Raw genomic sequence first — 13,183 nt, 5'->3', positions numbered from 1 at the left:
TTAATATATTTTAATATGAGCATTTACAAAAGCCAGGCCACCCCTGAGCCTGCAGACATGAGTGAGCCAAAAAACTACAGTAATAACACTACTTTCTAAATGCAATGTAAATGCTCAGGTATAAGGAACAGATCCTTTTACTCATTTTCTTATACCTCGCCTAGAAGTAGATGGCTAGATTGGAGTTACATACTTGGAGAGCAACACTATTTTTTCATAACGATCTATTTAACACATGAACACCGGAAGGAAGGAAGCACGACTAATGTCTTAATTGTGAATTGTTCCATTACTGATTTAAAGGCAGGAGCTTCATCTTTAGCTCTCCCTTCAGCATCTCTGGTTTAGAGAAGGACTGCCTTTTCCAGTCCCAATCACACTGCCTCTGCCTGGGCTGAAGGGACAGTCTTGACTTACATAGCACACAGAGAGTAATTTGCTTGAAGAGAAGAACTGAGGATGACAGCTGATTGTCTAAGGATGCCCTAGTGAGTGGACTGAAATGTAGAGAAAGGAAAAGGAGAGCTAATGGCCTTACCTGGTGTCATCCCTGTACCACTCAAAATCAGGCGTGGGCACTGCTGATGCCTCACAGCGGAGTAAGGCTTGTCGTCCCGTGGCTGCCTCATTGCTCTTGGACTCTGTGATGGTGGGAGGGTCTGCAGGAAAGAAACACTGGGTAACTCACAACTTCCAGATGGATGGAAAAAAAGTAGAACTGCTTCAGGAACTGGCTTCCTTAAGCAAACCATTGGTGCTAGTGGAAGACTATAGCAGCCGTATGCTGGGGCACAACCAGCCCCTGCTCCTCTGAAAAATATCTGCTCTTTGAACTCCTCTAATAACTATACCAGCATTACTCCTTACGCGTGCTTCTCTTCAGTGGCACTGAATAAAGCTCTGTCATAATTGCACAGGCATATGCAGGTAAAGTTGAGGTTAATGATAGACTCCTGTAATTCATGAATATTTACCCACGGATCTCTAGTTCACATGGCCTTATCAGAGAGAAGATGATGAGAGAAAGACTTTATCAATGGTAAAGAAAGAAAGCAGAAGCAAAAGAAAGAAAGCAGGAATTTAGCACTAGCATAAAAACTGATTTCCATACAACCTTTGCATCTAATGTCAAAACTATAATAAGAAAGGAAAGGTTGATCTTTTCTCTCAAGTAACAAGTGATAGGATGAGAGGTTATCACTTTAAGTTGAGCTAGGGGAGGTTCTGATTGGATTTCAAGAAGAATTTCTTCTCCAAAAGAGTAGTGAAGCATTGGATCTAGCTGCCCAAGGAGGTGGTGGAGTCACCGTCCCTGGTGTTCATGAAACATGTAGATACGGCACTTAGGGACATGCTTAGTGGGCATGGTGGTGACGGTTGGACTGGATGATCTTAAAGGTCTTTTCCAGCCTTGGTGACAAGATGGACCAATGAAAAGGCAGGATTATTTCCACCTGGCTGCTGGGAGGGAGTAGGCATCTTGTCTGCCATCACCAGTGCTCAGGGACTCAGAGCTAGCTGCCGTGCTGAGGCTCAGGCCACCGCAAAGCACCCTGCCTGTGCACGGAGCACAGCTCTGCTGCCTGTGTCCGTCCTGGCACAGGAAGGCCAAAAAAATAATCAGAATGGATCGTGCCTGTCAAATTAAAAAAATAGCGCTGTCTGGAAAACGCACTGAGAGAAGTTTGTTGTGAGCGCATTAGCCAGCTCAATGTGATCCCTTTCCTGACCTTAATCGGGATTTTATGCAGGGCTTTAGGGATATTGCAGTGCGCCCTCTAACATCATAAATATTAATAAGTGTACAGAAATAGGATCCTGCATTCAAAGGCTGAGGGTTCACGTAAATATTTTAATTCGGGAAGGAGGAGGGGTAATAAAAGGATAGCGAAGGTGATTTTTTAAGCCTCCTTCTCCAATTTTTTGTACAAGCTGTACCATGCAGGCTGCTGTGAGAAAAGCCTTTTCCACTTCACTAAACCCAGAGCGCGCGATGAGTCATGCCATAAACAGAACCATTCGGTGGGCCCAGGAAATGCAGCCACTCCGTATTTGGCCGGGGCAGCCAGGAGTGGGCTTCCTTCGCTGCTTTCCCTCCTCGCTTCCCCAGGCCTCAGTTTCCCATCTGCAATGTGCCAGGGCCATTACTCAAGAAGCCTGAAGGTGGTGGTGTGAGACCGAAGCAGAGCCATGCTGCTTTCTCCTGCAGTCGGCTGACAACCTGCCTGCTGCTCAGCCTCCGAGAGAGATCAGGTGATAAGGGATGGCCAGGGAGCTCCTCACTTGGGACAAGTCCCATTTTTCAATCTTACTGTGATTTTCATTGCTTCTACTGCATGTGTAGCTTAAGAAAGCAAGATAAGGAAAGAAGTATGCAAATATCTGGATTTCGTCCCCCAAACAGGACCGATTTTTTTTTTTCCTGTGCATCTCATGACCTCTTTGAATCTATCCATATGCTTGGCAACCTTTTGGTCCTGCAGGAAATGATCATTTGCTCACATTACACATTAGGCCATGTACTAATACTGCAGTACTGCATCAGATCTTCTTTTCATATTCCATGAGAAAAAGGATCTCACTCTAGCACTCCAATAACTAAGTTGAAACAAAGTCAAAATTGTACATAGAGTTCATCCAACCATGCTAAATACAGCACTGAAATCATACTTCATAGAAATATCTGAAAATACTAATTGCTTTTAATGGAACGTCCTGGGTTTATAAGCTCAGTTGTTTTTGACAACAAACAAACAAACAAACAAACCAACAAAAACCTACAAACAACAAAGCAAACCACATATTTCACACATAAAACAAAAACTTTAGTTCATTATATCTGCTACTGCAGTTTCACACTAGTTGGTTAAGCCTGCCCATGAAGCAGCCTTTACTAAACTCCCACCATCCAATTTTCATAGAATCACAGAATGGTTTGGGTTGGAAGATCATCTAGTTCCAAACTCCCTGCTAAAAGCAGGAACATCTAATTCCTGCCGAAGTGGTTTGGATTGCAAAGATGCTGCAGGGGCCCCAAAAGCAATGCCTGCAACCTTGACTTCTAAAGCAAGGCAGAAAAGTTGACATGATGTGATGGGCTCAGAGGGAAAGGAAGAGCAAGAATGGCACAAAGATGTGTTAAAACCACATGTGGTGGGAAATGAGAGAGGGATGGGCAAAGCCACTTGTTGCTGCCAGGTCTGCACCTACCAACTCGCAGGGGGTGCTACCTATGAATCAAGGGCATGTGTGCACATGCTGACTCATGCCTGCAACCACCTGAATTGCAGCTGAAGTTAGTGCTCTGGTGAGTCACCTGAAGAAGGTCAGGAGAGGGGTGTATGTCACATCCATCCTTGCTGCAGAGCTATTAGCTTCCAGTCAGGGAAACAGAGCAGTCAGGTGGGTATATTCCTACCAAATAACTAGTGCCAAACATGAGCCATACACATATGGGGGTGGTCATACACACATACAAGGCTACAGGAACGAAGGTGGTCTGACATATGTCACTGCAAGGGCACCTGCAGGATGAGGTGGATCCGCCCTGTGTGTGTGCATGCACAAAGTGGTCCATGCCCTGCTCAGCAGTGCATCACCCAGTGAGGATTCACAGGAGCTGGAGTGGGATGTAAGTCACATGGCACTACCTCTGAGTGCTCTGAGATGGATAGCAGGCTCCTTTCGCCAAACATTTTTTCTGTACTGCATTGACGCACAGAAGGCTTTTTTCACATGACCTGAAACCAGCTTAAAAGTCATGTTCTGCCCCCTCTCACTAATGGTGCCTCTACCATGCATTCCCTCAGGCCACTGGGGCACGATGCCCATGTAAGCGCAGCTGAGTCAAATGGATGCTCACTCTGAGCTGGCTGAACCTTATCTATTCTTGCTGAAGACGCTCTTCATTATGCTGTTATCTCAAATATCAATAAGTAAAAACACGGCATGGCCAGGACGTCTGAGGGAAGTGACAGAGGCAACACATTGAAACTTCTTGTGATGCCCCATCTGGAGTACTGTATCCAGGACTGGGGATCCCAGTACAGGAAGGACATGGAGCTCTTAAAGTGGGTCCAGAGGAGGGCCACTAAGATGATCAGAGGGCTGGAGCACCTCTTCTGTGAGGAAAGGTTGAGGGAACTGGGCTCGTTCAGCTTAGACAAGAGAAGGCTCCGGGGAGAGCCTTCCAAGTGTGGCCTTCCAATACTTGAAGGGAACATATAAACAGGAGGGGGTACAACTGTTTATGAGGGTGGATAGTGATAGGAAAAGGGGGAATGGTTTTAAACTGAGGTTTAAGTTAAATATTAGGAGGAAGTTTTTCACACAAATGGTGGTGACACACTGGAACAGGTTGCCCAGGGAGGCTGTGGATGCCCCAACCCTGGAGGCATTCAAGGCCAGGCTGGATGTAGCTCTGGGCAGCCTGGTCTGGTGGTTGGCAATCCTGCACATAGCAGGGGGGCTGAAACTAGATGATCACTGTGGTCCTTTTCAACCCACGCCATTCTGTGATGATTCATCTCTCTTTTTTTCTCCCCTTTTCTTACATATTTTGATATTTAAAGAACAAACTCCACCCTATGGTAAGAGCCTTATAGCTCTCCCCCATTTCAGATCCTTTAACATGGACCTGGAGGACATCTCCATTTACCCCACAGCCATCCTTGCCCGTAGGCAAGGATTGCTCTCCTGCGAGGTACTCACAGTTCACAGTGACCCGGACTTGCTTGACATCTGCTGAAGCGACCTCGTTGGCAGCTTTGCACTCATACTTGCCCGACTGCTCTCGTGTGATCCCCAAGATCTCCAGGTACTCCTCCTCACCTTCAAACTCCCTTCCTGCAGAACAGAAAAACACAGGTGATGGCTCTCTGGTAAGCATACAGACTGGGGAAGCCTTCTGCTTAATTGCTATGGAGGAACAATCACAACAGCGATTCTGCAAATAAACAACAGCCACTGAGGGAGCTATTTCGAGGTTATTTCAGACGCCATATCAGCAAGATATTTGCATTTCATTTAGTTATCAAAAACTCAGGTTCAGGAAATTGAGAAGGAAGCACAAGTGGTAGTACAGTGTTGCACAGGCTGCCCAATAGACACAATCTCCATCATGTGAAGGTGGACTGAGTTCTGTGGTATGACTGAGAGAAGTCAGCCCACTGATGTGCTTGACCAGGGGTGGCTGGTTCCCCAGATATGCTGGTGCACTGTCAGCAGCCCTTTCATCACTGCCAAACTGGGAAAAATGTCTTTTTGCCTCTCAGAGCAGCTGCCACCCTGAAGAGCCATCGATCAGGCCGTGCTACATACAGTTAAACACATCCAAACTGAGAAATCAAGTGTCATTTGATCCACAGAGCCCAATAATCATTACGAATCCTCCATCTACGGTACATGAAATGACACATTTAAGCTGTGCTGCCTCGCTAGGACAGCTCTGAAAGCTGTGACTCGAGAATCAGGACAGATTTCCCCTCATACCCCCTCAAAGAAAACATCAACACAACAAGGACTCTCTTTTCAGGCTTCTAGGAGAGCAGTCAGATTTTCCAGTGAAACTCTGCCCAGGAGACAATTTCTGCTCAAAGGGTGCTGAGCACTTCTGAAATTGTGCCCACTTCCCATTAGTTTGACGGAGCTCAGCCAAGGCCTGGAGGACAGGGCTGCTCCTCGGCTCTGCAGCACTGATTTAAGCCCCTCTTCGGAGCTCAAGTCCCCTATAGTCACCTGCAACAAATCCTACCACACAAAGACATTTGGCTGCTGCAGTGTATAAGCCTGGGCAAGCTGGGTGCACCACACACACAGAGTGATTTGACTTCTGCACTAGAGATAGGAACTTGAGCAACTTCAGAATCTACTCAGAAATCTGTCTGTCACACCATTATTTCTGCCCTTTTCTTTTCTCCAGGCAATTTTCAGAACCGTTCTAAGGGAAAACCACCCCCTGTCATGGAGACACACAGCACATGCATCTTTTAAGCCCATAGAAAGACAAGCTTTCCCCCTTCTTTCAGTGATCCCTCCTCCAACTCCTACCAGATGTTCAGATGAGTGGATACCTCATTGGTAGATCTCAAATTTCCAACTGCTCTGATGCAGGTTTTCTCATCCCTAGCAGTCAGCTGAGATGCCTTACAACGACAGAATCATAGAATCACCAAGGTTGGAAAAAACCTCCAAGATCATCCAGTTCAACCATGCACCTATCACCAATATTTCCCCACTAAATCATGTTATCTAGTACAGCATCTAAACCTGTATGTCTTTCTGCATGGTGACATGTATTTTACAAGGCAATCCATTGGCAAAACCCTGCCAGTGCTCTGAGACACTGCTTCAATCTTATGCTGGTGCTTATGGACAGCCAGGGCAGAGTTCCTGGAGGAAGAAGTAGGGCAGGATTTGCATAGGTATTTTTCAGTGGGGTAACTCATGAATAAGTCTGAGAATATTAACTCCTGTAGGAGCAGGGCTAGGCCAGTCCTGGTACGGGAAAGAGCTTCAGTGCCCATCAAGCCCATTCCCATACTTTAGCATGACACAAGGGTTGTTTCTTGGTGACAGCCCTGCCCTGCCCTCCAGTGACAGGCTCCGCAGTCTCTCTGAACAGGCTGTTCCTGTGCTTCCCTGTCCTTGCTGCTGAAACCATTTCCCTGCAGCCTGACCAAGTCTTCCTTGCTGCAATTTAAATCTATTATTTTTGTCTTTGCCACCTATTGACAAAAAGAACAAATACTCATTCCCTCCTTCTCCGCAATAGTCTTTTATCAACTTTAAATCACTTATACTCTTCCCTTGATTGCCACCAGGTTGTTTTTTTTTGGCTGAATAGTGCCAGGTCTTTCAACCTTTCTCTATTGGTGAGGTTTTGTAGACCTTATTCATTCCTGCTCTTTCCGTTTAGATCTCTCTGACAACACCCTAAACTGTACACAGCATTTCAGATACGAAGCATCGCCACAGCTGAACATAGGCAGAGAACTGCAACACTTCTGCACTGTGGTGCTGTTTGTATAGCCAATACATCTGGTGTGTTTCTGCCATAGCACGAATCATTTTTGGTTGGGAGGCTGGGATCTCCTCTAATTCCCACATCATCTTCTAACACGCTGCTGCCTGCTAATAATGCTCTTTGAAAATGCCACCCTCAGTCCGAGCTGACAACCACCACTCCACTCCTCTCACAGCAGCACTCCCAGTTGGTAGGTCAGCCAGTTGACTGGAAAGTTAATTGGACATCCAGGAAAGACTTACAGGGAAAAGGTTAAAACATAATTTGCCTCTGCTTTGCAAATCATTTGCTCTGCAGTTCTGCCTTGTTTATACACAGGGCTCATTCCAAGTGGGACTTGCTTCTCCTGCAATTTGCCCTTGTCACAAGACTGTCACTGTAATGAAAAAAGGGTTGAGGGTGACTTACCAGCTCTAATGGAGTGGCACCCTCATTAGGGGTGCTGCTAAGTCTGTCTATCAGAGCACTGCATCGTAGGGGCTCCAGAAAGTATCCCAAGAAGTGCACAATTTCCTAAGTGAAGATATTTTTCAGCTCCTCTCTGATGTATACACATGCACTTAAAACCATGTGCTGTGTCCAGCAGAAGGGCTTCCAGCAGCAACGTGCAGCCCTTACCAGCAGGTGATTCATATGAGGGGCTGCTGCTTTGCCCAGTGGAGCTCTACCAGCATGTGTGAAAGGGAGGCTTCTGTGTTAAAGGAAGCTGAAGATACCACCAAGCCTACTTAGCTCCTTATTCCTCTGCCCTAGGATGCAGATATGAGCATACCACTTCAGGAGAAGTTTCTGTGATAGGCTGTCTGAAACAGTGGTGGTGGTATCACTGATCCTGTCCCTGCAGCAGTGATCTGTTTCAACCCTGGGCATCAACATTTTCCTAAAACAACTTGGTTAATCCCATTGCAAGTAGGACCCGTTTGCTTGCAGCCCTGTCTCCCTAGAGTACATTAACCATTCGTAACAAAGAGCATTTATATAAAATTGAGGTGTCATAGTACGCATCAGAGAGAGAAAAAAGATATATCACGGTGTGTTAGAAAAATGTCAGGTTGTGATATCTTGCACAGAGCTGTAGAGATGTTTTCACTAATTCACCTTGGCAGCCAGATTAGGTGAGTCATATTAACTCTAACCTCCAAGGCAAAGCGAGGGGGGGGGAACAGAAACACAGCTCCATACACAGAGCAAATTTACAAATGTTTCAGCGCAGAAGCCAGCTTTGGCAGGGAGCTGATGGTTGTCACGTTGCAGTTTATCAAAGCGGGGAGGGAGAAGGTTGGGGCAGTGCTCTCTGGTGCATACAACAAAGAACATACTCTGTTAGGCGAAGAGCGGGACTGCCAGCTCGTGGCAAGTGAGCTGCTCTGTTCCCCACTGACAGAAAACATCTGCCTTAAGTGCACTACCCAGGGGAACAATCCTGGCCTCACTGCCAAAACCGTCCTTGCTCACAAGTGCTGTCCCCCAGCTGTGTTGTCTTTTTTGGGGCAACTCCTTTGCTGTGAGGGGCCTACTATGTGTCTCCTCTGCCTGCCTGCCTCAGCCACATTTCATATCCCCTGGGTTCATAAATTAAATCATGAACCCTAACAGCAAACCAGCCCTGCAGGCCAGCCTACTGGCAAGAAGCATCTTTCTCCCCAGCCCATGGACGTGCCCTCATAGAAGCCCCCACAGAAGCCCCTCTGCATATTATCCCCCAGTGACATGCACACCTGCCTATGCTCTCATCCATGCTGCCAAATCACACTGTGCATGCAGAAACACAAGACTTGGACCTTCCCCATGTGTTTATGGACATTTTAGAAATGGGTGCACTCGTAGAGGTGGCAACCATGTGTGCCATCCTCTCCTTTTTGTGCCTCCCACACTGGGCTCCTCCTTGTGCAGAAATTTCCTCAGTACATTTCTCTTTTTAATTCCGTTGTGTTTTTCTATTAAACTGAAGCTCAAGCTCCATGAAAGTATCTGTTTGCATTTGGTATGTGCAAAAAGAGATCAGATGCTCTGCCTCTGTGTGTTTCTTCCAAGTCCCTTTGTAGTTGTGAAGAGGGGCGAGCAGAAGGGGCTATGTGTCCTGGCTGGGCTCTCCTCTGCCTAAAACAAGATGTAAAGGGATGAAAAAGGAGTGCAAATCAATAAATGCCATTTGAAGTGGTGTATTTTGTGTGTGGCAACTTCCAATGCTGAAGTTTTATTCCCTCTGCACTGTCCATTTACTGTTGAAGGTCTTGCCCTCTTAACTTTCTTTCTTCCCTCTGCAACTTGTATTCCCTAGAAATAGTCTTCTAAAAGCCAAAAATAGCCACAGGAGACTTAGACGTCATTTTCTTGTTTTACATCTAGCTGGGATTTTTTTTCTAATTCAAAACTTTGAAGTTTTCATTTATCAGCCTCCGTCTCCTCACCCATCACAGATTCCAATGAACTTGGCAATTTTTCTGTCCCTTAGCTGAAGAAGCTTGTTTTTAGCAAAGAGATCAGTGGAGAGCAGCAGATGGTAGATGAGCAAAGGGACCGTCAGTGCTACAATGCTACAGCAAGGAGGGAAGGTAGAAAAATGAGCATGGCACAGGATACGGAGAAAAATAGATGGAGAAAATGAAAGATAATAGAGAGGGAACAAAGAGAGGGACAGAAGCTGAAGCTGGGAGAGGGAAATGGAAACAAAGTGAGATTCTTCAGGGACTGAGAAAAAGAGAAAATGGTGGCCAGCTACAGACACAGAGAAATGCATTGAGCCAAAGAGTGAGATATAAAGGCAGGAAGAGAAATGGTGGCGAACAGAGATGCACAGTGCAGAGAGGCACAGGCTGCCATGGAGTCACCACTGCCAGAGGGACAGGAAGAGAGGGGTCAGATGTAATAAGGCAATAATTACTTTGTTCAGGGAGCAAGGCACAGCAGGGTATTTATTGTTCAAGCTGGCCTCATGCCTCCCATGCCCTTAGGTCTGTAGCTATTACACATGAACCAAAAAACTAGTGCAGTGCCAGTGAGGGCTCTGGCTGAGCTCTGGTTCCATGGATGCGAATGAGTCAAATCAGGAGGAAATACCCTGCCATGACTTTTCCTGTCGTTCATGGGACCTTGCTCAAAAGCGATCCCATTTTCTTCTTCTGTGCTGAGCTGGCTGCTGTACCTTTCCAGCCAGGACTGTGCCCCAACAGCTCAGGAAGCCTGCACACCTAGGACCCTCCTCCCGTACAACAGCTCTGGATGAAAGCAGCCTCTGTCTCCAAACTCCTGCTCCCCCTTTTTATAAGTGACCACTAAAGGTTGTCTCATGCACACACCACTGGATGTGGGCACAGAGCAGGTGTGCAAGAGACCACTATGTCTCAATAACTGAGTACATTTTTTCTGTTCAAAACTTATGTGGACATAAGGAAGGGAACCTTTCTCTGAAATACCAAATTCTGATTTTGTTGAATCAGAAAAAGATATTTCATTCTGCCTCAGCTTGAGATGTCCATCTCTTTTCTTCTTCTTTCCCCCCTTCGTCTCCCCCCCACCATTACTTATTGAATTGGACCCAAGTTTGCTAACACTTTTTTAATGAACAGAAACAGCATTTTTTTAATAGCTAAATTGCTCTTGCACAGAACTTGGCCGTGATGCCAGTGTATAAAGTAAATTATCAGCCACAAGGTAAATTAAGTCATCTAATGTCACACCTACAGTATTATACTCCCTAAATGTTGCATGCTGCGATGTGAGTTGTGTTAGGACAGTGCTAAGAAACATCAAGTACTAATCCCACTGCCAAGAAAATGACATACAAACACAAACAAACCAATAATTGCACTGTTCCTCCATCCCCAAAATTGGAGGTTACTTTACAATGTGAGGCAGATATCATAATCAGCTGGAGGAATCCTTGCGATGACACCAGATGCTTGAATAAAACCATGCATTGGAAGGGAAAGGTAGAGAAGTTCTCGAGGCTGAGGGGACTGTGCTGGAACAGCTAATAAAAAGCTGGTTGAAAGCAGGAGGTCCAACAAGAACGCCAGTGCCAGCCCAGCAGCCCCGAGTTTAGGAGTTACATGATGTGCAGTCATAGATGGTAGCACAGCTGGGGTTTGTTGCCCACTGTGTTAAGGACAGGAAGGCAATGTAAGCTGAGACCTCCTGCATGGGACTGAGGTTTTCTGCATGTCATGGAGACTAATGAAAAGTAATTAAAATGCAACAGAAAGCAGCCAATCACTACTGTCTCCCATGGCTGGGTCACCTGGTTTCCTCTCATTTGGCCTCTTCTACTCCTTCCCCTACAAGTTCTTCCATCTTGGACAAAGCACTCATGCTATCATCGTTAAGCAGTTGGAAGACAAATTTGACAAGTTCTTCCCTGAGGACTCAAGGCCACGGAAAAGATAACAGCAAGAAGTCCATTCTGGGGCATTTTCCATAAAGCACAGCTGAACCAGATTGCTTCTGTCCTGCCAGCAGGGAGCAGGAACGGACTGCAATGTCCTCACTTTAATTCCATGAACCCTTATGTCAGGCTTAGAACTCTGGGAAACCTCATGTGATGGTGCTCAGTAGTACTGGTTGTGCCAGTCAGCCAGTGTAAGAACCACAGGGTTGGTCTGTGCTTGGTGGCATCCTTAAATGTTCTTCTTATGTTCCTTACAAGAGTCCTGTGTCCTGTGTAGAGCAAGACATGCTCAATATACTATTGTGCAAGAATCAAGCGGCGTGCTTTCGCTGGCATCCACAAAAATGTTTCCCTGTTTCTTCCCTGTGGATTTGTTGCCTTCTGTGTTATGTACACTTGCACTTTTTGAGAAGAAGGGGTAAGAATGAACCCAGAACTTCAATGTAACTTAAACATTGTAAGAAATACAAAAAATAAAAATAATACAAAGATTCAGTGTAGCTCACAAATTCCATGCTTTTATGTTCAGAACATGAAAAAGGCCTAAGAAATTACAGTCTGTCCCAGATTTACTCGAAATAGGAAACAGCGTTAACTCAGAAGCTTATACATTGCTGTTCTTTCTCTGCAAACCGGAGTGAATCATTTCACAGACAGATCACACAGCCCCTGAATCTCATGTGCTTTTGCAGGATCGCAATTCCTGTAGCTCATCGCTGTTTTCAGCAAGGCTACTCTGAACACAGAGTTCACAACTAAATCGTAAAGACCAGGGATTTCCGTATCAGCCTGGATCTTTCCGCTGATCTTTTACACAGCTATAGTTTTGAACTGTAGAAATGGGGTCAAAGAGTTAAGCCACCCCTCAGCAAGATTTACCCTTTCAAAAACACGTCAGTGTGTTGTGACGCCTGGCGCCAATATTTGTATTGGTGGATTAGCTCCTTGAAAAATCATTTTGTTTGCTTTCCTGTTGGCCACTCTCCCTGCTGCAATGTTTCTCAATTAGGTCCAGCACAGAGACTGCCTGACACCATCACCATACCTGTCATTCATGAAAGGAGCAAGGGGCTATTCTCCAGGGGACGTGGGGGATTGGAAGCTGAGGCTGGGTGGCTGCTCTTAAGACAGAGTGTGCATGAAGCACTGCCAGGTATCAAAACAAGGATTACAGAGGATTTGAGCAGGGTGGAGTGTGCTGCTAAGATAACTGCCTGGGCTCGTACACTGCAGGAACTTCAGATCAGTTGGGCTGGCCCCTGTGATATTATCATCTGAGTTATCTGCTGTTGATTCATAGTGATACTGGTCCAGATAAATGACTGCTTCAGCACAGGGTGTGTAATTCCTATGCTATTAAACACGTCCTTGCTCTACAAAGAACAGGGAGTCTCTCTCTCTCAAACTAGCAAGGCTGACTGCGAAGGAGGAGGAAGGCTTTTGCTCATCTTGCAGCTTATACAATTGCACAGGGGAGGCAAGCGGTGAGGAAATACAGGCCCTGATTTTGAGCTTTTCAGCTCCCAGATGCTGCTCCTGCTGCTGGTCATCAGCTCTACCGCAAATCATGGCTACGAGTTAGATCCTCTCCCATCAGGAAAATGAGATATCAGAAAGGGAGAAAGCAGAAGATGATGAGTAGAAGAAACAGTTTCAAACCACCTTCCCATTTCTTCCAGCACGTTACCTTGTGAGACTACAAGAAAGTCTGAGAAAAAAAAATAAACAAAAAGGTATTTCATTGCCTTTGTCCCAGTTCCCAATGCTCTTTC

General features: G+C 45.9%; 1 protein-coding gene across 4 annotated transcripts in view; it reads right to left on the bottom strand.

Moving 5' to 3' along the window:
- Nucleotides 1-13,183, bottom strand: part of LSAMP (limbic system associated membrane protein) — a 288,040-nt gene that overhangs the window by 23,913 nt on the left and 250,944 nt on the right. For all 4 annotated transcript variants that reach the window (XM_052702829.1, XM_052702832.1, XM_052702850.1 and 1 more), the window contains exons 4-5: nt 4,711-4,845; nt 539-659 (exon numbers count right to left, since the gene is read on the bottom strand). In XM_052702829.1, coding sequence (XP_052558789.1) covers nt 539-659; nt 4,711-4,845 — 256 coding nt within the window. The remainder of the gene's footprint in view (nt 1-538; nt 660-4,710; nt 4,846-13,183) is intronic.

The sequence above is a fragment of the Tympanuchus pallidicinctus genome, unplaced genomic scaffold (genome assembly GCF_026119805.1).
Source record: "Tympanuchus pallidicinctus isolate F22 unplaced genomic scaffold, pur_lepc_1.0 scaffold10, whole genome shotgun sequence".
Lineage (NCBI taxonomy): Eukaryota > Metazoa > Chordata > Aves > Galliformes > Phasianidae > Tympanuchus > Tympanuchus pallidicinctus.
Note: the sequence above shows the minus strand (reverse complement) of the source record. Positions and strands in the feature narration are given on the sequence as shown.